Here is a 25,704-nt window from a genome sequence, read left to right on the forward strand (position 1 = left end):
GGGGTGATGTGTATGGGACGGTAATGGAATGGACATCGGACATGATAGTGCAGTATTTTGTAGAGTTTTCCTACAAAAAAGGGCCTGGTTTTTCGTATGATTCTGGATAACTCTAATAAGATACAAGCATATGTGTCAGTTAAGGCCACGCCCAATAGAAGCGTACGAAAAACTGATGAATAAAAATCTGAATATGGACATAGCCAAAGCCAGAAAAACACACTATAGATTAATATTAAGGGAAAGTATAATAATATTCTTTTTATGTACTTTGCTATTGGGCTAGATCATGGAGGAATCATGGACTCCATTTTCTGTATCTTCTGTGTCTGGGACTCCATTTTGTGTTCAGTTTTTTCCCTGTCTTTGTTTAGTTTTCCCGCTTCTCAGCATCGTGTAGTTCAAGGTACCAGATGTGCCTTAGGCTGGCTAAGATATAACAGGCATTAAATATGAATGAAATACGAGTTATGAATCAAGTTATGAATGTATAGAATGCTTGGGCCCAAGCAAGTGCTGAATGTGTGGTATGAATGGATTTGTAGTACTTAAAATGAAATGGTTAAGTTAGAATCAGAGATCTGATTCTGTAACAGTCTCTAGCAGGGAGAAGGGGAAAATAGCCCCTCCTTCTCGTCCTCCTTCACCTTTATTGTAATGACAAGCAGGCTGACTAATTTTCAGCACTGTTTGTAGGTAACATGAAAGCAGGTTTATAACTTTTCAGCAGCTTGTTTGATACATAGACAAATTGTCTGAAATAAGTTTTAAGAATGATAAAGGAATATTGGAAATGATATAAAATGTCAATGTATATTCAGAAATGAATGTAAACAAACAAATGTAATTTCTGAAACTTTTAAACGTAGAGGAATTTCTTTGTCTAACTTTTAAACACCTCCTCTGTTAGTTTGATTGGCTGTCAAACTGATGATGTCATACTGAGCCAAAGGTATATAATGAGAGTGTTTCGAAATATTGAACTGAGTTTGTTATCAGAAGGCCAGCATTTTGGCAACTATAACGACCTCCAACTAATGCAACTGTTAACGCAAGCAATTATGCTTTATTCTTTTGAGTCTCATAATGAAAAAATATAAATAGCTAAATAAATACATAATTATAATTATTATATTTTGGTAAAACGTTTGCATTGGTGTCACTTTGAATTTTTTAATTATTTTTCACACTTTGAGTGAAAGCTAATAGCTTACTTTACAGCTTCAGCTTATGAGTGCGCCGGCGTCCAGTTCCCATGCTCAGTAGCACATGAAGGTAGAGGTGCTGTAGGCTTGGAGATGTCTGATGCCAGTGGAGGTGGGGCAAACTCCCACACCTGGAAGCTTGCTCCAGCTCCTTCCACTCCGGGGACCCCCTTACTTTCTGTGGACAATTTTGCTTTCACAGGCAGCACCTGATGCTGTTCCTTAGCATGAAATTAAACTATCACCAGCAAAAGTTTTTATAACAAATTTGTATAAAATTTTACGGAGTATTTGTGTATTCTATATTAATTATGGAGAAACAAATTAGTGAGATTGTGAAAAAAGCCTTTGTTTGATCCTCTGGATTTAGAATGATCCTCCAAACTATGATATTAAGCCAAATACAATATATTATTGCAATATAATCTTTCTGGGTTTGCTATATTATTTAATTCAGCGGTATTCAGATAATTCAGAAAGCAACTGCAAGCTACTATTGGGAGATAGCTCAATCACTCTTCAAGTGATTAAATGTGAGTTAGATAAAGGAATGGAAGATCGGAGAGTCCCGACTGAGGTCATTCTGTGTTTGGATGAATTTCGTGAGTGGCTTAACAATAGGCATTCAGCTATTCAATTTAGTATGGTAAATCACACATCACTAATATCTTTTTTAGATCTAGATATTTTAAAGACAGATACTTCTTTTGAGACTAAGGTCCATCACAAACCCACAGATAGAAACACTTTTTTGCACTATACTAGTTGTCATCCAGATAAATTGAAGGATAGTATCCCAAGTTCCTTCGATATAGAAGGAATTGTTCCACTTTAGAAAATTACAAAACTCAGGCTAAAGAGCTAAAATGTAAGTTGCAACAATGAGGATACCCAGAACGAGTATTGAAGGGTGCCTATACAAGAGCTAGATATGCAAACAGGGAATTGTTATTAGAAAGGAAGTCTAAACAAAAAGAGGAATGGTGCCATACTTGTGTACTAACCTTTGGAGAAGGAATAGGAGCGGTGACAAAAATAATTAAAAAGCATTGGTCAATTGTTCAGTTACAACCTCTCTTTGCAGAGACAACTTTAAGGGTAGCCTATAGTCGCCAACGGAATCTTAAAGAAATATTATGTCCATCCGACACTGCTATTAGAATCAATTCAACAGATGTGCACGGGGGACATACAAAATTGGTAAATGTAAGACTTGTGAGACAAAAGTAGAAGCACTAGGTCACTTTCTCCATCCTCAAACAGGGGTAAGATGGCGTTGAAACACAGAACTTCATTGCAATACGTGTATGTGGTTTATGCTATAGTGTGTCCATGTTTGAAATTATACATAGGAGAGACCACTCGATCTTTTCGGACCAGGATTGGGGAACATCGGAGTAATTTGGCATGTAGAAGACTTGAGGAACCTTTGGTCCAACATTGTCAGCAAATCATGTCTGCACAGAATTTCAGTGTATGGTCCTGGATCATGTGCCACTTACAACCAGAGGAGGAGATAGGCGACGGATCCTCATGCAGAAAGAACAGGAATTGATTTTCTGTTTGGACACCGAAGAGCCCAAAGGATTAAATGCCAAAGTAGAGTGGCACATATTTTTTGACTTTGAAATGAACAATTTTTTTGACTTTGAAATGAACAACTTTATGGCTAATGACATTTTAACACAGTGATCATCGGTTTCCCACTCAAAGAATAGGAGGTGTAGCCCTTTCAGACCATTGGATGTTGCAATCAGGCTCCTTCCATGTGATGTCATATGTTAGTAGTATAAAACTGGGCAGTTCAAAGCGGGTGGCCATCTTTGCCATTTTGAGCGTTCATACAATTCGCCGAGTAAGTAGAATTACGGAGAGGAGTATTCTGGCATTGGTCTTACTCTAATAGTGCTGTTTTTTGCATTATCTTCACAGGAGTCCACTGCCCTGACGCAAGCTATACAGCGAAAGCCAGCTAGCTTTACGTTGGCAGGAACGGACTGCAGCAAAGAAAACAGAAGCTGAGAGATATAAGAACTCATAAGAACTCCCTGTCTAATTGAAGCTAAGTTTATTATCAGTTTTTTTTTGAGAGTTTTTTGATATATATCATCTTAAAATTAGGCAGGAGGGGGAGAGTGCCAATGAGGTTAGTTCCCTATCTAGTGCTGTTGTATAGTTAATCACTGGCTACGCACGGGGATCTGAGGCCTCTCCTCTATAAAGAACTTTAAATGTGTGATCAGTGGAGATAAGTCTGATATGAGAAAACTTCATCACTGTTTCTAATTAAGAATTTGAAAATTGAATAAAAGGGAGGTATTTTGTGGATTACGTGACTTCCCCAAGGTCACAGGGAGCAGCATGGAATTTGAACCCACAACCTCAGGGTGCTAAGGCTCTAGCTCTAACCACTGTATCACACACTCCCCCATTTTAAGAGTATGCGCCCATTTTATTTAGCTCCAAGAGAGCTAAGATCTCTGCAAGAAATTAGATTAAATATTCGATCTGTCCTGAATTGTCAGTAAAACCATATCTAGACAGAGAGCTTTGACTGGGAGTGGCCCCAATCTATGGAAAAAGTTACCATGTAAAATTTGTGACATTAAATACTGTTAAGCATTTTAGAAGGTGGTCAAGGGTTCTCTCTTTACTTTATATTTCCCAAATAGGTAATTGGGAGTTCAGGATTTTATATACAGGCTGATGTTTTACAGCTGTAATGATCACATACCAGCAGTCCCCCGGGTGCTATTTTGCGGCCCGCGGTCTTGTATCCAATCTCGCACTCTGGGCAGGAAAGAGGCGCCGGCATCAGCTGACTTGCAACTTACTGCTGGGACTTCTGCCTTCATGTATCTGCCGGATAGGCGAAAGCAGGAGTCCCGGCATATGCGACGTCTGCAGGAAGTTGCAAGTCAGCTGACGCTGGAGCCTCTCCTCCTGCCCAGTGTGCGAGATCACGTACAAGACTGCGGCTGCAAAATACAGGTACTGCTGGTCAAGGGGAGCAGGGAAGGAAGAAGGGGTACTGCTGGACAAGGGAAGCAGGGAAGTGAGAAAGGGTACTGCTAGACAGGGGGAGCAGGGAAGGGAGAAGGGGTTCTGCTGGACAAGGGGGAGGTAAAAGGAACGGAGAAGAGGTGCTGATGGACCTGGCAGAAAGGGAGGGAAAGGTGAGATGGTGCATGGGGAGAGAGCATGTTGGGTTGGGGGGTGGTAAGGAGGGATGCCACTGAGGGAAGAGGCAAGGACAGAGAGACCACTGTCATATACTGTATGATTTTCTTAATTCTTTTTTTGCAATCCATTCTTTAACTCGGTGCTCATTCTTTTGAATTCTTTGCCTGTTTCTCTTCAACATAAATCTTGTTTTATCAGATTCAAGACCTCTTTAAAGGCACTTCTTTTCAGTTTAGCTTTTGGCAGTGTGTAGTTGTGTAAAAACCTGATTTATCCCTCCTTTCTCCTAGCTCTGTCTTGCTTTTTCTCTTTCCTGTCATGAAAATATAGTTCCTTTCTTTGAGATTTTTTAACTACACAGTATAACTAAATGTAAACTGCTCTGATTAGCTCTGTTTGGAGCAGTATATAAAATTTCAATAAACACAAACAAGTGGAAATGCCTATGAGTGTTTTTCACTAGGGCAATTTTAAAAGGGAAACTATGCTGCAAAACTTATAGCTAAAAAGTACTTGTAGAATATTGTGTCAATATGGGCAGTTTTAAAATTGTTCCCTTAGCCCTGGATTCTCTAACTGGTGCTGATTTTTCAGGGGTCCAAGCTCAGTAAATAAACACCATTTAAGCAATGCTTTTAACCGAGTTTCAGGAATCGCACACCGCCATAAGCGCTTTGGCCGTCTAATGCCACTGTGGGCGTGGCTAATGCTGGAAGTGGTGTTAGCCAGCCTAAAGTGCCTGCATGGGCGCAATTCATGACACAGATAGGTGCTGGAAATGTAGGCCTGGAAAACCCTGGCCTACATTTCCAGTGCCTATTTTTCTCAAAGGCATGATTCTCTATATGGCATAGTCATATGATTAATTGACAATTAATGAGAAACTCTGTAATAATTAAGTGATTCAATAAATAACTCAAGTCAGTTCGGGCATGTGTCCTGCTAAGGTGTCCCCTCCAATTCGTGAACTCGAGTTGGGGGGTCAAGGAAGTTTTGAGACAGCAGCATATCTTTATTTTATGTTGATTATCAGACTGCAGCAGTTGTGAGATGTTCCAGGAATTCCACCGCCACAGATAAGTACTTATAGTCTGTGTATAATTTGGTAGATAGCAGTGGAATGAGACAGTGATCAGCTGTGATGGTCTCTTTAACAACTAGCTCCGTGTCTATACACTAGAGTTTGGTTGTAGGGTCTGAGCTTTTCACATTCACCAATTTTTTGTGTTATATACATACTAATTTAAGTATAAGTTACGCAAAAAAGTTTTGATTCAAAGATTTTAAGTGATGAATTTTTAATATAGTCATGTGATTGACCCGCGATTGGCAGCTGCGATATCGGCACTGTATAGAGAATCTAGGCCTTAATGCACTAGCCGAGCTATGACCACAAAATTGGATTCAAAGCTTGGAAATTGTATGAACCTGCCTAATGTTTATACATTCTACATTTACTCATTTCACATTTTATACATCTACCATGTTCTTACCTTCTTGGTGCCTTGCAGGTCATTAATGGAATTTGGTTATATAATAATTATATAGTTCAAGATAGTTTAGCTGATATTAAATCCTGCAGCATCAAGCCTTGAATATAAAAATCATAAGAAAAAAAAATTATGAAACTTAAAGTTTTGTACTTGACAAGTATAAATATACACCAGTATCCCACAAACTTTTTTTTACTCTGGCACACTAACAGAGCAAATGTTTTTCTGTGGCACACCCACAACTCCATTCCGCTCCCAGCCCCACTCAAACTTCGTCTCATTTTCCTTGAGCTCGGGGCCGTATCTGGAGGGTCTCTGAGCATGTGCGGATGTCAATGTGATGTCATCACATGCATGTACACGATGTCATCACGGTCAACATCTGACATGCCTGGAGGCCTTCCAGACCCAGTCCCAAGCTCAGGGTAATGAGAAGTTCATGTGGGGGCGGAGAGGAATAGAGGCGCTGATACTGGAAGTGACATTCATGTGTCCTTCAATCCCTGGCAGCACATCTGGAATCTTGCCAAGGCACGCTAGGCACTAGTGCTGCCCAATTCAGAGAAAAATATTTTGATTTGATTCACGCTGTTAAATCGATTTTTCGATTCGATTCACTGTTAATGACACAGCTTTTTAAGTTTTAAACATTTTATTTAACCAAGGCAATATCATATCAAAATTCCCAGCTTCCATCCCCAGCCCCCCCTGCCGATTCCCAGCTTCCATCCCCAGCCCCCCCGAATCACAGCCCCCTTCCGATTCCAGCTTCATCCCCCAGTCCCCAATACTCACCAGCCCCCCTGCACGATTCCCAGCTTCCATCCCAGCCAAGACTCACCAGCCCCCCTGCCGATTCTCAGCCCTCCCTGCTGATTCTCAACCCCCCCTGCCATTCTCAGCCCCTCCCTGCTGATTCTCACACCCCCCTGCCAATTCTCAGCTCTCCCTGCTGATTCTCAGCCCCCTGCCGATTCTCAGCCCCCCCTGCCGATTCATATACTTACTCGACTGAATGTGGAATCGCGGGGAAGAGAGGAGAAATGCGGAGAGAGAGCAGCAAAAAATACCTTTTGCTTCTGAGGTCCACTGCACGAGGTCTGCTCGTACCCCCAATGCTCCACCGTCCTTTCGATTATTCTGATGTCTAACTTCCGGTTTCGCAAACCCGGAAGTAACATTAGATGGGCACGAGTCTGGCGGCGGCAATGAAAAAATAATGAACTTCAAATGGGGGCTGAATCGGCGAGTCTGTTTTTCACAAAAACGAACGATTCAAATCGATTCACTGATTCAAATCAGTGAACCGATTCGAATCGGGCACTTCTAGGCACACAGTTTGCTGTTCACTGATATACACTGATGATAAAGGGAGGTTTCTGTAGAGAGATGTGAAGGAAAAGGTCTGTGTGTGAAGTAAGCAAATGCACAATGATTGAAGACTGATTTGTTAAGATGTAAAAAAGAAAGACTCGTAGAAAAGCAAACAAGGTGACTGTCTCATTAAGTGGAAGTGCCTGCCTGGTTGGATAATGGATCTTGGCCGGTTTCAACTCTCCAGTAATCTAATCCAATAACCTCAAGGAATTCATATTGTCCCCACAGCTGCACAATAGTCAGAGATATCAGTTCATTTTGAGAAGCAATGGCAGATCTCAGAGCCCGTGAATTAATTAAAAGTGACAGCACATTACTACATGCCTTACGCTTGAGCTAGAATTGGATATATCCTTCTCAGAAACATCAAATATAAAAGCGTCAGGAAAAGAATGTTCTCAGTGATGGCCCCAATGTGCAGAACTTCCTTCTGAGGGAATTAAAACTAGAAAAGGACACTAAAAGTTCAAGAAAGGAATAAAGACGATGCTCTTCACAGAACACTTTAACAAATAAAGAAACAATTAGGGTTAATAGCAACATGGAGGAAACAGCAGATTACTACCCACTTGGAACATGAAAGGGTGAACTCATGCATAATACAAAGAAAGATGAATATATGATATACGGAAACTGAAATAATAGTATACGTACATAGATGGTATAAATAGGTAAGATCACATATATTTAAACTCATGTAGTGTAACACTTTAACTGAAGCTCATGCAAACTGCTCTGAATTGACTCCCCAATCATTAGTAGCAGTATAGAAGCTTCCAATAAACATAAACATAATAATAATACTGCATACAGACATACATAAGAATATCCTTACTGGGTCAGACCAATGGTACATCAAGATCAGAAGGGATAGCCCCCCAACCCTTACACCCAACAAGGGGGAATACGCATGAAATTGTTAGTGAGGCTGGTCAAAGACAGAAATCCAGCTTATCAGTTACTGAAAAGGCGACCTGCAAATCAGACAAAAAACAGCTGGGCAGGCATTCAGCATCCAGAGAAGATTTACAAGAAGGAAGATTAGCAGAGGTAAAAAACCTAATCTTTCATTCTTGTATAATCTCTCTGGATGCTGAACGGATGGGACGTATCAAAGCCGTCCTAAAACTCAGGGGGGCCCGATGAGCCCACCGCAAGAACAGAAGCACCAAAGGCCATATCACACTTAGCCGCCACATCAAGCCTGGAAAAGGTCTGTATGTAAAACCTGGAAAAGGTATGAAGGGAAGCCCTCATGGCCACCTGACAAATCACTGTAGGCGAGACCGCATGAGAATCCGCTCATGAGGAAGCTATTCCTCTGGTAGTGAGCCTTCACACCAAAGGGAGGCTTCTTCCCCGCTGCTACATAGGCTGCGGAAATAGCCGCTTGTATCCAACGCGAAACAGTAGTCTTGGAAGCAGGCCGACCCCGACGTGCGGGGCCCACCAGGACAAACAAATAGTCTGACAGACGAAAGTCATTAGTGTGGCCTCCAGGTATCTCAAGAGAAGATGTCGGACATCCAGAGACCGCAGAACACGGTCTCAAGACTTGGAACCCGAAGGAACAAAGGCTGGCAACCAAACTTCCTAGGTTAATGTGGAAAGAAGAAAACACTTTCGGAAGAAATGAAGGCACAGTCCTCAAAATCACCGTCGATTCAGTAATACGGAGAAAAGGATCTCTGCACGACAAAGCCTGAAGCTCCGATATTCTCCGTGCAGAAGTAATTGCCACCAGGAAGACGTTCTTAATGGTAAGATCTTTCAGAAAGATCGAATCCAGGGGTTCATAGGGTGGACGAGTCAGGGAGCGCAGGACCAAATTCAGGCTTCACAATGGACAAGGCAGTCGCAAGGGAGGCCTCGGCCTCCCAGCCCCCCGCAAGAACCGGACAACATCCGGGTGAGAAGCCTTGAACGAAGAGGGACCCAAACAGGAGAGTCCTGCAATCTGAACACGCAGAGATGAGACTGCCAGACCTTTCCTGAGGCCATCATACAGGAAGTCCAGAACCTGAGCCACCGACGGGACCAAAGGGTCCACCTGGAGCCCGGCACACCTAGCCTGAAAACAGGCTTTCGCGTGGACCGAGACTGTCGATTTCCGCTTGCTCTGCAGGAGCGTGGCGATAACTGCAGAGGAATACCCCCTGGCTGTCAAGGCTGCCCGCTCAAGTGCCAGGCCATAAGACCAAAGTGATTCGGATCTTGAAGAGCAAATGGACCCTGCGTGAGTAACCACCGATGGCAAGGAAGACGCAGACTGCTCCCGGAGAGGGAGCTCTGATCAGCCAGTCATCGAGGTATGGATGCACCAACACACCCAGAGATCACAGATGGGCAGCCACCACCACCATGATCTTGGTAAAGGCTCTGGGTGCCGATGCCAACCCGAAAGGGAGCACTGCAAACTGAAAATGCCTCCCGAGAACATGAAACCGCAGGAACCTCCGATGTTCTGGGAAAATTGGGATGTGGAGATACGCTTCCGTAAGATCTAAGGAAGCCAAAAACTCCACGGGTGCCACCGTTGCTATTACAGAACGCTCTGTCTCCATCCAGAAATGTAGAACTTGCAAAAATGCATTCACTGCTTTGAGGTCTGCAATCGACGGAGTCCTTCTTTGGCACGATGAAGTAAATCGAGTATCTCCTAAACTAAACTAATCTCCTGCGGCCCAAGTCATCCTGTGGGACCTGCTCTATGGCCGCCAGATCTAGCAACCGGCACACGGTAGCACACACTTTGCATGCCCTGTCCAGATTGCCCTCGCGAGAGGACATGAAGAAGTTCAGCGGCAGTCAGAAAAAACGCAGTCGCAGACCTTCCCTGAGTACCTCTAGAACCCACTGGTCCAAGGTTATCTTCTGCTATTCCGGAAAGAAGGCCAACAGCCGCCCCCCGATTCGGGGAGCCCCCATCAGAGCCTTGGCGTCATAATTTTCTTTTGGAAGGGAGTTGGGAGGTTGCAGGTGCGCTGTACCTCCAAAGTGAGGTCTGTAGGAGGCTCCGAAGCGCTGTCCCGCCAAAGGGGGTCCGGCGTACTGTGAGGTTCTCCGGAAGGGATGAAAATTCGGCCGTCCCGACCCCCTGGGCGGACGAGATCTAGGGCCAGGAAGCACCTTAGGCTTATGGTCCTGCACACTCGCCATAAGGTCATCCAAACCCTGATCAAATAAGAGCGAACCTTTGAATGGCAGCTTGCTCAGAGTAGCCTTGGATGAAGAATCACCTGACCACTGGCAAATCCATAACATTCTCCTAGCAGAAACTGAATAAGCTCCCAGCTTAGCAAAAACCTTCAAAATATCATAGAGGACGTCTGCCAAATAATTCACTCCAGAGACTAGGAAATTGAGATCCCGAAGGACAATCTCCTCAGGATCCTGACAAAGTTTAGTATGACATGCCCGGGCCACAAAAGAAGTAGCCGTTGCAGCTCGCACTCCCGTCCCAGCAGAATCAAAAAGACGCTTCATGACAAAATCCAGTCTACGGTCCTGGACATCCTTTAGGACCACCCCTCCATCCGAGGTCAAGGAGGTACATTAAGTGACTTGAGCCACCGCCGAATCCACCCTCAGTGGGACTAGGCGCTTGGAAAATTCCGAAGCCATGGGATACAATTTCGCCATGGCCGTAGCGCACTTCAGGGGACCCTCTGAGGCCTCACAAACCTCCAAAAGCTTTTCCGCCAAATTTGCGTGGTCCGGAAAGGAAGCGGAAAGAGGGGGCTTAGAACTCATTACTGAACACTCCGCATGAACTGCAGGGATTCAGAGATAAGATCAGGAAGGCGACTGGACTTAAATAGCCTGCACACTGCCTGATCCTCACCCAAATCATGGACCCCAAAGCTCCGGGAATCCTCGATATCCATTAGGCTAGCCACATCAGCGGAGCCTGCCAAAGAGCCGTGCGACAGCAATGGCATAGAAATTGACGCAGGCAGTGAGGCAATAGCAGGAAGTTGCCTCTGGCTTTCCGGCGGACCAGCAAGAGAGCAGACTGACATGCTAGAATTCAAAGGCTGCACAGCCTGTCGCACCGGAGTCTGAGGAGGGGACACAGTCACAGCTTGAACATAAGAAGTTGCCTCCGCTGAGGAAGACCAGAGGTCCATCTTGCCCAGCGGTCCGCTCCCGCGGCGGCCCATCAGGCTTATTGCCTGAACAGTGGTCCTGACTAATTTTATAACTTACCTCTAATCCTATCCCTATAACCTACCTCTACTCCTATCTGTACCCCTCAATCCCTTTGTCCTCCAGGTACCTATCCAAACCTTCTTTGAAGCCCTGTAGCGTGCTCCTTCTTATCACATCCTCTGGTAGCGCGTTCCATGTATCCACCACCCTCTGGATGAAAAAGAACTTTCTGGCGTTTGTTCTAAACCTTTACCCTTTCAATTTCTCTGAGTGTCCCCTTGTACTTGTGGTTCCCCATAATTTGAAAAATCTGTCCCTGTCTACTTTTTCTATGCCCTTCATGATCTTGAAGGTTTCTATCATGTCTCCTCTAAGTCACCGCTTTTACAGGGAGAAAAGCCCCAGCTTTTTCAGTCTGTCAGTATATGAGAGGTCCCCCATACCCTTTATAAGCTTAGTTGCTCTTCTCTAGACTCTCTCAAGTACCGCCATATCCTTCTTGAGGTACGGCGACCAGTACTGGACACAGTACTCCAGGTGCGGGCGCACCATTGCACGATACAGTGGCAGGATGACTTCCTTCGTCCTGGTCGTGATACCCTTCTTAATGATACCCAACATTTTGTTTGCTTTCCTTGAGGCTGTGGCGCACTGCGCCAACGCCTTCAATGTTGTGTCTACCATCACTCCCAGGTCTCTTTCAAGGTTGCTCACTCCTAGCGGTGATCCCCCCATTTTGTAAGTGAACATCGGGTTCTTTTTCCCTACATGCATGACCTTGCATTTCCCTATGTTGAAGCTCATTTGCCACTTTTTGGCCCACTCTTCCAGCGTTGTCAGGTCTTTTTGGAGATCTTCGCAGTCCTCCATGTTTTTGACCCTGCTGTATAGTTTGGTGTCATCCGCAAATTTAATGACCTCACATTTTGTTCCCGCCTCCAGGTCGTTAATGAATATATTGAACAGGAGCGGTCCCAGAATCGACCTCTGTGGAACTCGTCGTGACCCATTGCCAGTCTGAGTAATGGCCCTATACTCCAACCCCTCTGTTTCCTGTCCGCAGCCAGTTTTTTGATCCATCGGTGGTCTCCCTTGCACCCCGTGGTTCCATAGCTTCCTCTAGCATGTCTTTCGTGTGGCACCTTGTCGAAGGCCTTTTTGGAAGTCAAGGTAAATGATGTCTATGGATTCCCCTTTATCCACCTGGCTGTTTACCCCCTCAAAGAAGTATAATAAGTTCGTGAGGCATGACCTGCCCTTGCAGAAACCATGCTGGCTCGACTTTAGCTGCCCATTGTTTTCGATGTGTTCCCAGATGCTGTCTTTAATCAGCGCTTCCATCATCTTTCCCGGGACCGAGGTCAAGCTCACCGGCCTGTAGTTTCCTGGGTCTCCCCTTGAGCCTTTCTTGAAGATGGGCGTGACATTTGCTATTTTCCAGTCCTCCGGAATCTCTCCAGTTTTTAAGGATAGGTTGCATATCTGTCGAAGTGGCTCAGCTATTTCGTTCCTTAGTTCCTTGAGTACCCTTGGGTGAATGCCGTCCAGACCTGGCGATTTGTCGCTCTTTAGCCTGTCTATCTTTAGCAGATAGACAGGCTAAAGGCTAAAGGCTAATTTTTGATCCACCTTGCTCACCTCTAGTTGGACCAGATTTTCATCCTGATCTCCTTTTACGATCTCCTCGGGTTCCGGAATGTTAGTTGTGTCCTCCCTCGTGAAAACTGACGTGAAGAACTCATTTAACCTGTCAGCTATCTCCTTTTCCTCTTTTACCACTCCCTTTCTGTCTCCATCATCCAAGGGTCCCACTTCCTCCCTTGCTGATTGCTTCCCCTTAACGTACCTAAAGAATGATTTGAAGTTTGTCGCTTCCCCCGCCAGTCTCTCTTCATATTCTCTTTTTGCTTTCCTAACCACTCGGTGACACTCCTTTTGGTGTTTTTTATGCTCCTTTTGGTTGTCATCTGTTTGGTCCTTTTTCCATTTTTTGAATGATGCTTTCTTGTCACTTATCGCCTTTTTCACTGCATTTGTTATCCACACTGGGTTTTTTGTTGTATTTTTTTTGCATCCTTTCCTGAACTTGGGGACGCACAGGTTCTTTGCTTCGTGCACCGTGCCCTTGAGTAGGGTCCAGGCTTTTTCTACGGACTCCATCTTCCTTGCGTTGTCGTTGAGTTTCTTTCCCACCATTTTCCTCATGGCATCATAATTCCCTTTTTTGAAGTTGAGTGCTGTCATTGTAGTTCTTTTCACCTTTGATGTTCCAATTTCTAGCTTGTACTGGATCGTGTTATGATCGCTGTTTCCTAGTGGGGCTAGTACCGCCACCTCCTTAGCGGGTCCCCCTAGTCCGTTGAAGATTAGGTCAAGAGTGGCATCTCCCCGTGTTGGTTCCGTGACCAGCTGTTCCATGAAACAGTCCCTCGTGACCTCCAGGAATTTGGTCTCCCTCATGCAGTTTGAGTGCCCGATACTCCAGTCTATTCCCGGGTGGTTGAAGTCCCCCATCACCACCACACTTCCGCTTTTGCATACCTGCCTTAGTTCAGCCTCCAGATCCTGGTCAATTTTTTTCCGTTTGTCCAGGTGGGCGATAGTACAGACCCAATTTTATGTCTGCTCTAGTTCCTCCTGGTAGCTTAACCCATAGTGATTCCAAGTCATCCGCCCTTACTGTTGTTTCCATCCTGGTTGAAGGTATGGAATCTTTTATATATAGCGCTATTCCTCCACCCTTTTTGTGTGACCTATCTCTCCTGTAGAGTTTGAACCCTGGTAAAGCCACATCCCATTTATTGTCATCAGTCCACCATGTTGCTTTCACATGAAAGTCTGATACATCATATCCACAAATTCCGGCGGAAAGTAGTCCTTGGTGGCCAGGGCCAATCTGCGGGACTCCAATTTGGAGTGTTTTGAAGACTTATGAGATTTATCCCTGGAACTGCGCTTGCATTTCGCAGAAGCACTCTCCTCGTCCAAATTTGGCATCCCAGACGCTGGAAACGCATCGCCAGCTGAATCGGAGGCAATTAGAACCTCCCCGGAGGAGGATAATGCAGCATCCACACACAGTTCACGGCCCTCGCCGCATATTCTGCAAGCCATCCGGCATATTTAAGGCATGAATCCATGCCATCCTGTCCTGAAGTGACCATCTGTGAAGTTTGGAGCAAAAACAAAGTTTCTAAGTCCAAAAATAATACAGTTTTAAAAACTTTAAAGAAAATCCAAGATGGCCGCTGCGGGTACCGATTTTGACAAAAAAACAGCTGTTAAAAATGCAGAAAAATGGAGAAATTAGATTTTACAGGTGGGGGGACCAAGGCATGCAGGAAAATCCCCCCAAAACCCCAATTTGAAGACCCCCCCCAAATCTGCAAACTCTGTGATATTCAGACACCACAGAGACATGTGCTGCAATGAAAGTCTATGGCAGCCTGTAAAACACAGTATAAGCAAGGAGATCAGTACCTCAGAAGCTGAATAAACTGGATATTTCAGGTCTTCTGACTGCCTCACCTTCCCTGCCACCTCAGATCATGATCACCAGAACCCCTCAGGGAAGACACGCGGCGCGGTTCCGATCCCGGCGTACCTCCTCGGAACTGCAGCAGCCTGCACTCTACCCCCTTGTGGACGAACCAGGGGAGAGATGGCTCCCGAACCCGGAGACCCGATCCAATCTGCAGGCTGTCCAGAGGGCTTACTGCAGTTTTAGGCTTACAGAGCACCCTCCAGAAGCAGACAACTTTAAAATGTCTGCAATCTCCTGCCGAAGGATCACCCGCACCAAGCTGATCTGCAGGACGTGGACAAAGCCGCGAAAAAAAAATCAAAAAGGACTAGGAAGATAAAACAAATCATGAGCAGAATTAACAGAGATGATAACATGCAGAGAAGCTGCAGAACAAAACTGGGCAAGACAGGAAGCTCCCGGGCAGGTAGCCCAAAGGGGAGGAATAGCACAGTTGCTTATCGTAACAGATGTTATCCAGGGACAGCAGGCAGATATTCTCTACATGTGGGTGATGTCATCCACGGAGCCCCGACGCGGACAGCTTTTCAAGCAAACTTGATTGAAGATCTCAAGTTTGCTAGTGCTGCACCACGCATGTGTGTGCCTTTCCGCTCCTCTAGAGGGTGCATCCCCTCCTCGTGGTCTTCAGTTCAGATAGCTAGCGAAGAAGCCAACCCGGGGAGGTGAGTGGGTTGCAAGAATATCTGCCTGCTGTCCCTGGATAACACCTGTTACGGTAAGTAACTGTGCTTTATCCCAGGATAAGCAGGCAGCATATTCTCTACATGTGGGTGACCTCCAAGCTAATCAAAAAGGGACGGAGGGAAAGTTGGCAATTTATGAAAACAGATTACGCAAAACCAACTGACCAAAATGGCCATCATGTCAGGAAAAAGCATCCAGACAATAGTGAGAGATGAAGGTATGAACCGAAGACCAAGTGGTGGCCTTACAGATCTCCTCAATAGGCGTGGACCTGAGGAAAGCGACCGACGACGCCATCGCTCGGACTTTATGCCCCGTGACCCGACCGTGCAGCGAGAGACCAGCCTGAGCGAAGCAGAAGGAAATACAAGCATCTAACCAGTTGGACAAGGTGCGCTTGGAAACAGGACGTCCCAACCGATTAGGATCAAAGGACAAGAAAAGTTGAGGATCCCTCCAATGAGACTGGGTGCGATGTAGGTAGAAAGCCAACGCCCGCTTACAGTCAAGAGTGTGAAGCGCCACTTCCCCAGGATGAGAATGGGGCTTAGGAAAAAACACAGGAAGGACAATAGACTGATTAAGGTGGAAATCCAAAACCACCTTAGGCAAGAACTTAGGATGAGTAAGCAGGACCACCTTGTCATGATGAAAGATAGTAAAAGGTGGGTCCGCAACCAGAGCCTGCAGCTCACTGACCTTGCTAGCAGATGTGAGAGCAATCAGGATCATCACCTTCCAAGTGAGGAACTTCAGATGGGCCCTATCCAGGGGTTCAAATGGAGGTTTCATCAATTGAGCAAGAACCACGTTAAGATCCCAAACCACCGGGGGAGGCTTGAGAGGAGGATTGACATTCAAGAGACCCCTCATAAAGCGAGAAACCAGCGAATGGACCGAGAGCGATTTCCCATCGAGCTGCCAATGAAAGGCAGCAATCGCATAGAGATGGACTCTAATAGAAGTTGTTTTGAGGCCAGATCGAGACAAATGAAGCAAGTAATCCAGCACCGAGGACAAGGAGGCAGGTAGAGGCTCAACGCATTGGGAAACACACCACGTGACGAACCAAGACCACTTCTGAGAATAACACTGCCTAGTAGAAGCCTTCTGAGAAGCTTCCAGGATATCTCGCACCTCCCGAGATCACTCAAGGGAAGGAATCAGGTGGAAAGGATCCAAGCCGTCAAGTGCAGAGATCACAGATTGGGATGCAGCAGCGAACCCCGTCTCTGAGACAGCAGAGAAGGAAAGACAGGCAGAAGCAGAGGCTCCCTGACACTGAGTTTAAGGAGAAGGGAGAACCATGGCTGCCGAGGCCACCGAGAAGCTATCAAAATCATGTTGGCGTGTAACGACTTGAGGTGTACAAGCGTCCTTAGAATCAGAGGAAAGGGAGGAAACGCATAGAGGAACCTGCCTGTCCAATCGAGAAGGAAAGCATCTGCCTCGAGACGATCCGGGGAGTACATCCTCGAGCAGAAGTGAGGCAGCTTATGATTGAGGGGAGAAGTGAACAGATCTGTCTGCGGAGTTCTCCACCGAACAAACACGTGACACAGAGTCTGGGAATGGAGTGACCATTCGTGCGGCTGAAGAAGGCGACTCAACTTGTCCGCCAGGCAATTGTGTTCGCCCTGGATATACACAGCACGAAGAAAGATGTTGTGGCGCAACACCCACCGCCATAGACGAAGAGCTTACCGGCAGAGAGAGAGGGAACCCGTACCCCCCTGTTTGTTCACATAATACATCGCCACCTGGTTGTTCGTGCGCACCAGGAACACCCGATCCCGAAGCAAATGAAGAAAAGCCACCACGGCATTGTAAATGGCCTGGAGCTCCAGAAAGTTGATGTGGCAGCGACGGTCCACACTCAACCAAAGACCCTGAGTCCGAAGGCCATTGAGGTGCGCTCCCCAGGTGTACGCCAAGGAGTCCATCGCCAGAACCTTCTGAGGCGGGGACACGAGAAAGAGAAAACCTCTGCACAGATTGGAAGAGCTGGCCCACCAATGGAGCAAGCGTTTTAAGGAGGAAGTCACTGCAATGTGCTGAGAAGCGGGATCCCGATCCTGCCGCCACTAAGACGCCAGAGTCCACTGAAGGACATGAAGATGTAACCTGGCGAACGGCATAACATGAACGGTGGAGGCCATGTGCCCCAAGAGGATCATCATCTGCTTGGCCGAGACCGAAGACTTCTGGGACACCAGCTGACTCAGCCGAAGAAGGGTGGCCTGCCGAGGCAGAAGCAAAAACACCCCGAGGCAAACCGTGTCCAGCACGGCCCCGATAAACTGCAGGGACTAAGAGGGGCACAACTGGGACTTGGGAAAGTTTGCCTCGAACTCCAGACACTGAAGGAAGGTAATAGTCTGACAGGTCGCTGAAATAACCCCCTCCCTCGACGGAACTTTGATAAGCCAATCGTCGATGTACGGGAAAACCTCAAGGCTCTGCGACCGCAAGGCCGCTGCCACCACCACCAGGCACTTCGTAAAGACCCGTGGAGACAAAGCGAGCCGGAAGGGCAGGACCCGGTATTGTAAATGAAGGTTCCCCACTTGAAAGCGAAGAAACTGTCGAGAGCCGACTGGATCGGAATGCGAGTGTAGGCTTCCTTCAGGTCGAGGGAACACAACCAGTCCCCCTCGTCCATCAAGGGATACAAAGTAGGAAGCGAGAGCATGCAGAACTTTTCCTGAACCAGGAAGGCCGAGACCCTGGAAGAGAGCTCAAACGCATCATAGGCAGCCTGAAAATGTACAGTCGAAGCTGCGACAGAGTATCCACAAGCCTGCGAAATTCCGCACGGCGCTGGACCGGCAAATCCTCCTGGAAAGATGGAAGGGACTTAACACACAACTTAAGATAGGAGGTAAAAGTAAAGTTGTAATTCAGTACTCTGTTTGCCATCATGGAGTTCTGATACAAGCGTCTCCCAAACTTATCCATAGTCCGGCCTTCCCGGCGGGACAGCTGCATACACCTTGGAAGGACGAGACTTCTTGAGAGTAGACTCCACCACCAAAGACTGGTGGGAAAGCTGAGCTTTCTCAAACCCTTTACAGGGCACCGTCCGGTACCGAGACTCCATTTTAAATGGAATGGCCGGGATAGCATAAGGAGTCTCCAGATTGCAAAAGAACATCTGTTGCAATACTGGGTTCAAGGGGAGCCTCAAAGACTCCTTAGGAGGGTGGGGAAGCTCCATCTTCTCCAAATACTCCTTGGTATACTTGGAATTCAACTGAAGGTCCAAATGTAAGGCCCTCCCCATGTCCTGAACAAATCTAGTAAAGGAAGAGGGCCTGCTCTCAGACTGCTCCTTGAGGGGGGTGGTCGAACGAGACCGCAAGGCCGCAGAAAAGGAAGGGGAAGCCTCCCTGGAATACTGCGCTGGCATATCAGTATCCACAAGCATGGACGCCAAGGAAGCCTCGCTAAAAGAACGGGGACGAGTCGACGAGAGCCTGCATTTGGAGGTCTCCAGAGGGGAGGATCCCGGGGTCCGGGCCACCGAGGCCCGATGAAGCCGCCCGGGAAAACGAGGCAGAACCCCCCTGAGACCGGGGCCTCGCGGGACAGCGCCCCGGACTGGACAGGCGACCTTAGCAGACTCGGGTTGAACAGAGTCAGGTCCGAAGTTTTAATGGACCCCGTAGTGTGAGGACCCGGAGACCTACCCCGCCTCGGGGGAGAGTCACGGGAACGCTTCGCAAGCCGCCGAGACGAGGGCGAGGACACCTTGACCGGTGCCTCGACCGAGGCTGGTCCGAGGGCGAAGCCGGCCTCGAAGGAAGGGGCGAGGAGTCAGACGAGGACAGACGACGAGACCGACGCACCTTGCCTCGAGAAACCTCGACACAACGCTCAGGCTGGTCCACAACGCGCGAGGACGGGGCAAGCTGAGCTAAAGCCGAGGAGATGATCGCCTTCAGCACATCCTCGAACATCGGCACCAAGACCATATTTAGATGTACAGGTGCAACAGTGCAGTCCACCAAGGGCGACCTCGAGGAAGAGTATTCCCTTATGGTGGAGGCACGCTTAGAGGCCTTAGACGATGGTCTCGTCGAGGCCGGTGGGAGTACACTCACCGCCTGGATTGTCAGAGACTCCGAGGAAGGCTTCTTTGGTAGCTGAACTGAACCTGAAGACGGAAGAGGGGACTTACCCAGAGCTGAGGTCTTCAAAGCCGAGTTCCCCCGAGGCCTTCGAAGTCGAGGGAGACTTGCCTGGGGCCGAGGTCTTTGAGGCCGACGTCGAGATGGAGGCCGAGGCCAAGGTCAAGGCCGAGACCGGGGCCGAAGCGGGGTCAGTCTCCATGGCGAAGAGCTCTGCAATCCTGGCCTGACGCCGCCACAGAGCCTGAGGTTGAAGAGTGGTACAATGAGGACAGGAGTCCGTCGGGTGATCAGCTCCCAGGCACAGGATGTATACACCAGTGGTGCGGGTCTGTGATCAAAATAACCCGACCGCACTGCGTGCACTTTTTAAACCTGGTGAGAGGCCGGGACATAAGGAAAAAACAAGAATAAACCGCACAGCGACTCTCGAATGAAAACAAAGAAACCGTGGTGCTAGAAAGGCAGAAACGCAGAGAAGAGAGGCAGGGCTTTCTGGCTCCGCGGAAAACTAAGAACTGAAGACCACGAGGAGGGGATGCGCCCTCTAGTGGAGCGGGAAAGCGCACGCATGCGTGGTGCAGCACTAGCAAACTTGAGATCTTCAATCAAGTTTGCTTGAAAAGCTGTCCGCGTCGGGGCTCCGTGGATGACGTCACCCACATGTAGAGAATATGCTGCCTGCTTGTCCTGGGATAACATCTTTTAGTTGCCTGCAGCTGAAGCTAATAAAGATACAAGATCCCATCCATTCAGCATCCAAAGAGATTGTATACGAAAGAACTATTATCAGTCTTTACTGAACTTAAAAAAAAAAAAAAAAAAAAGATTATCTGACTAGAATTCCTTGCTTGCCCTTATTTGATTATACTCTAAGGTTTTATTTGCTTGAACTGTTACTGTTTGCTATGATCAGAGTTTTTGAATTGGGGCAATTTAAACATTTACATTGACAGTGCTTATGCTTTGAGAATTGTTTGAGACTTTGGACAAATTTTAGGTACAAAGAAGAATTTTGACTTCCTCTAATAGGTCCATCAACCATGCTGAATATGTTCACAGACTACTGGAGGCTATTAAGTGCCCAGTCGAGCAGTAAATTGAAAAATTCATGTGCAGTCTTTCAGGGTTCACCACTGACTCCATCCTTTTTAAATATTTATTTGGCATTGTGGAATTAGCCTATTATCCCCCTATTAGGTTGTGTTATGAGAGATGAATTTTGGTAAATTAATAAAGGATTCTAGTTCTTATCAGATTTTTAGAAAGGCATTGAAGACTTATCTGTTTTATAAATTTTATAAATGATATTACAATCTGTTATGCTTGTATAACTTTATTACTATGTGAATTGCTTTGAACTGAAAGGTACAGTGGTATAAAAGTGTATTTTGATGTTATGTTGCTGTGTTACAGAGTGCAGCTCATATTAAAGGGCTAGATCCAAACAGTAAGAGAAACCAGTTTGCAGATCAAACTGCTAAAGCATCAGCCCATGGTGTACTAACTCCTACTTATTTGTTGCCTTTTTATCCTAAAGCTGCACCTGGAAATGGTTGCATTGGAGCAGTTGAAGGGTCCCCACCAGTGTACAGTGTGGGCTGGATAGGGAACAGCTCTCACAGCTGAAGGCCTATGGAAAAGGATGAGTTGATCATTTGTTCTGATAAATTGCTTTATCCACTTCTTATTTGCATTCCATGCAGATCTTTTCTGTGCATACAGGTTGAATGTACTGAGTTACCTATTGTAAAAAGGGGGTTAAAGTATCTGCTTGTTGTGTTTGTAGATTCTATGGGTAGGTTGAAGCCTACCCCACTACAAATTGTATAGCTCTCGCCACTATTAAGCAGCTGACTTTTCATTTCTTTCCTACTTGGGATATATCTTTGGTAACTGCATCTGACTAAGGCCCTTGCCTTAGTCATCCCTTTGGGAGGGATTAGAGCAACAATTTGAGCTTAGGTGGTAGCTCCATTCACCTTACCATTCCTCAAGGCCCTGGCCAGGTAGAGAGGACCAATGCTTTGATAAAGCAGCAATTATGTGTCCTCACATCTGAGTAGGGAAAAGATTGTGTTCAGTGTCTGCCTTTTGCCCTCATGCTGCTCCGTAACTCTCCCCAATGGACTAGAAGAGGCCTAACATCACATGAGATAACTGGTCAATCATTAGTAACTCCTGAAATATTAGGGTCTCTTTCTGATATAGTACAGTGCCTCAAAGAGTGCTCTCATTGTCCAAGTCAGTACTAAGGCCATTTTGTCACACCAGACAACATATATACCTTCATATAATATTAGAATCCCTTGGTGCTAGTACCAATATAGTATAACCTGTTGCTTTTAAGTGGAACTTTGATTATGGTTGGTCCCAATGGTCTCTACTGATGACACCTGTCAGTGTATATTCAGCAGAGCTCCAGAGTTCCCAGGAGACAGTGCCTCTGATACCAATCTACTTGGCCACAGTGGCTTGAAGGGGAAGAGTTGCTACTTTGGCTCTTGACATCCACAAAAACCATTTACTCATCAACTTCTGACACGTGGCACAACTAGGAATGTTGACTTCAGACCCGAGGCACAACAGATACAATTTGAGAGCATCAGTTACCCATGTTGCCCTAATGCACTGCTGTGTTCTTATTGAAACTGCTGGGACTGATGTCTCTATGCACCAATGCCAATGCAGATCAGGGCCATACCAGAAATCAAGGAAAATTGTGAACCACAATAAAAAATCTGTTTAGGACTTCTGGCCTTGATGAAGAAAATAGGCTTTAAGTAATATAAATGTACTTTCACCTTTAGAAAAAAGTGATTGTTGGGGTCTGCATAAGGAAAGACCTTACACAGCCACAGAAATACAGGAAGCCTGCATATGATACACTATTCTAGAAAGCTCTGGCAGCTAACAGAGCTTTGCTTATTTTTTCTCTAACCTAGACTCACAGCAATGACATCATCCTTCTGTGTAAATTTTAAATGCAAACATTTTGGATTATTGCCCCATCACTATGCAATTCTTCTACTGTAAATATCATTAGGTGAGCAATTTATAGGACATTTTTGTACATATAGCAGTACTTTTTGCTTTATTTACATAAAGTTAAGCACATACAGAATGTACGTGTGTAATTTTACCTGAACTAAATGGAAGTATTCCATGAGGCAGATTAAGGGAGGGATCTGCATTTTTCAAATTAAGGTGGTTAATTTAAAAGCATGCCTATGTGTAAATGGTATCTTTTAAATGTATGGATAAGTCATAAGAACATAAGTCAAATGTTTAAAGGGAGTGTACATGCAAGGGGTGTAAAGAGAGCATGGCAAAGTTATGGAGAAGGAGAGGTCTGAGTGGGCCCACAATACTGACATGCATTCCCTATTTTATATAGGGAAGTCACAGCTGTATGGAGAGACATATGCCTGCATTTACACCTCTCCTGAGGCTTGTCTAAGTGCCTGCTGTAGAAGCAGTTGTAAGCACAGATATCTGCCTTCCCCATGATGCCAGAATCCACCCCTCTGTAAGTTGCCCACCCTAATGCTAGCTTCTCCCTTGATTAGAATTCAACCCTCTTGAGCAACTTCCCCATCCCAGCAACACACACAAGCTCCCCCGAAAGCTCCTTCCCTTCCTCTAGTAGCATACACATACCCCATTGATGTCAACTCACATCTCCCCCTGATGGCACCTGACTCTCCCTTTGTAGGCCTCCTTATCATGAAAGAGACCCTCTCACAGGCAAACCTCCCCCAGGTTAATCCTTTTCCTATTCTAGTGTCATCTTTTTCTCTTCTTTTCCCTAAACCTACAGATGGAAGCAAATAGCTTAACTATCATCATTTATTCCTTGTGCAAGTCAATAAAGAATATTTTTCAGCCTCTCTCACACTATACTAAAATATAACATACTGTACATGGATCTATATAGGTCATTGCTTTTCTTTTGCATTTTCTAAGAGGCAGTAGGTATATATTTCCAGTACAGTACAGACATATATTTCCAGCATAGGTATATATTTCCAGTACAGTACAGACTGTCAACTTTACTTGACTCAATAAATTTTGCTCAGCTGCAAGCAAATTTTATAATATGAAATGTTAAATTTCAGTTTAACTGGATAATGACAAGACACATAAAATGAAAAGTTGATAGCTTTCATTTTTAAATGGTATAATCTGAAGGCTAATGCCCCTGATCGTACCTTCCTCCACTTCTTCCCTCTCTTCAGGGGTCTCTTCCAGGCTGGGGAGAAAGATCACCAGAGGAAGCAAGGGCTGGAAAGGCTTAGCCTGCAGAAGTTGCTTCAGCTGTAGTAGAGCAGAAAGCCAGTATATATCATCCTCCATGACATCCTGGTTTTTCACTCTGGGAGACAGCATCAAAACCAGAGCACTGGTTCCAAGCATATCCTTTTGAACTTCAACTGCATCCAGTTCTGAATTACTCATGGGGCCATAAGATACCTGTAAATTTATCAACATTAATTACATTATCTACAAAATTTACTTGTTCTGTTAAGATTTCAGCAACGTAATTCTGCCATTAAGAGGGAGGTGGTGGAGATGAAAATGGTGATGGAATTCAAAAAAGTGTAGGATGAACCACAGAGTATCTCTAATTAGAAAATGAATGGTATAAAACAAACTAAAGTCAGTACTGGGCAAACCTGCACGATTTGTGCTCTTTATATGGCGATTTGGTTTAGGATGAGCTGGGGAGGGCTTTGATAGAAGCTCCAGTGACAGGATGGGTAGGATAGGCTGGAGTGTGCTTCAATGGCAACACCAGCAGTGGGAACCTAAAGACAGTACTTGGCAGACTTCTATGGTCTATTGCCCAGAAATATTAAAGAAAAGACAATTTACCCATGAATACACTATATAATGAGTGTGAGTACTGGGCAGACTGGATGGACTGTTCAGGTCTTTAACTGCTGCCATTTACTATGTTATTATGTTACGTGACAGGTACCTGCTTGTTTCAGAACTACTCACATTCTTATTAATTTAGTTACCCTAAAGCAAAGTTGCATATCTGTGCCAGGTATTTTCTGAATACCAAAGTTTATCAGTCACACAAATAAGCCATATTTCTAAAAACAGTTCCAAATGAGCTTTTAATGGAAGATTAGGTTTTTACCTTGGATAATAATCTTTTAGTCCTTGTAGGATTCCATATGCTAGGTGTTCAATCCCTTCCCGCAATCCAGGAGTTGTAGAAATCCAACACTTTTCTAAGCATGTGTTCCTCCCCCTTAGAGTGAGAGCTAGAGCCATATGTAGTTGAGTCCCAAAGCCAAGCAACATACCCTTACAATTCAGATTTATACAGGATACTCTGGCGGACCCGCAGAGGTTTCTTCCGCCAAATATATGCAAACGCCTTACGAGATAAGAGACGAAAAAAACTCTCAGGCAAAGCTATGAGAAGGGCCAAAAAAACATATAACAATTTAGGTAAGATCATCATTTTGACAGCCAAAATCTGGTCTATACAACTGAGATGCAATCCCTCCCAATGCTCCAAATCCAAAAATAAGCCATGCAAATACTCTGGATAATTAAATTTATATAATTGCATATGACCTGCTGCCAAGTTAACGCCCAAGTAAGTGATAAAATTAGAAGCCCATGTAAAGGGGAAGGCAGACCGCATTCTACGGACAGTATTCTACTTCAGGGTCACATTTAAGATCTCCGATTTAACCATATTCACTTTAAAACCGGAGAGCGGGTCAAACCGTTGTGGCTTACGAATCACATTAAGTAAAGACATCTCAGGGTCATGTAACAGAAGCAAAATATCATCTGCATAAAGCAGAATTTTATGTTGATGTACATCTAATTGAATCCCTTGAATATCTCCCTGGTACCAAATCCGGCTCGCCAAAGGCTCCAAAGAGAGCGCAAAAAGCAAGGGAGAA

The 25,704-nt window shown here is 45.6% G+C and overlaps 1 protein-coding gene across 1 annotated transcript in view; it reads right to left on the reverse strand.

Annotated features, from left to right (window-relative positions):
* MCM3AP (minichromosome maintenance complex component 3 associated protein) overlaps positions 1-25,704 on the reverse strand; it is a 556,273-nt gene that overhangs the window by 93,569 nt on the left and 437,000 nt on the right. Inside the window, 3 exon segments of the mRNA XM_033944925.1 lie at positions 5,882-5,946; positions 5,949-5,978; positions 23,983-24,244. Of these exon segments, the coding sequence (XP_033800816.1) occupies positions 5,882-5,946; positions 5,949-5,978; positions 23,983-24,244 (357 nt within the window).

This window comes from Geotrypetes seraphini, chromosome 5 (genome assembly GCF_902459505.1).
Source record: "Geotrypetes seraphini chromosome 5, aGeoSer1.1, whole genome shotgun sequence".
In the NCBI taxonomy this organism is placed as follows: Eukaryota; Metazoa; Chordata; class Amphibia; order Gymnophiona; family Dermophiidae; genus Geotrypetes; species Geotrypetes seraphini.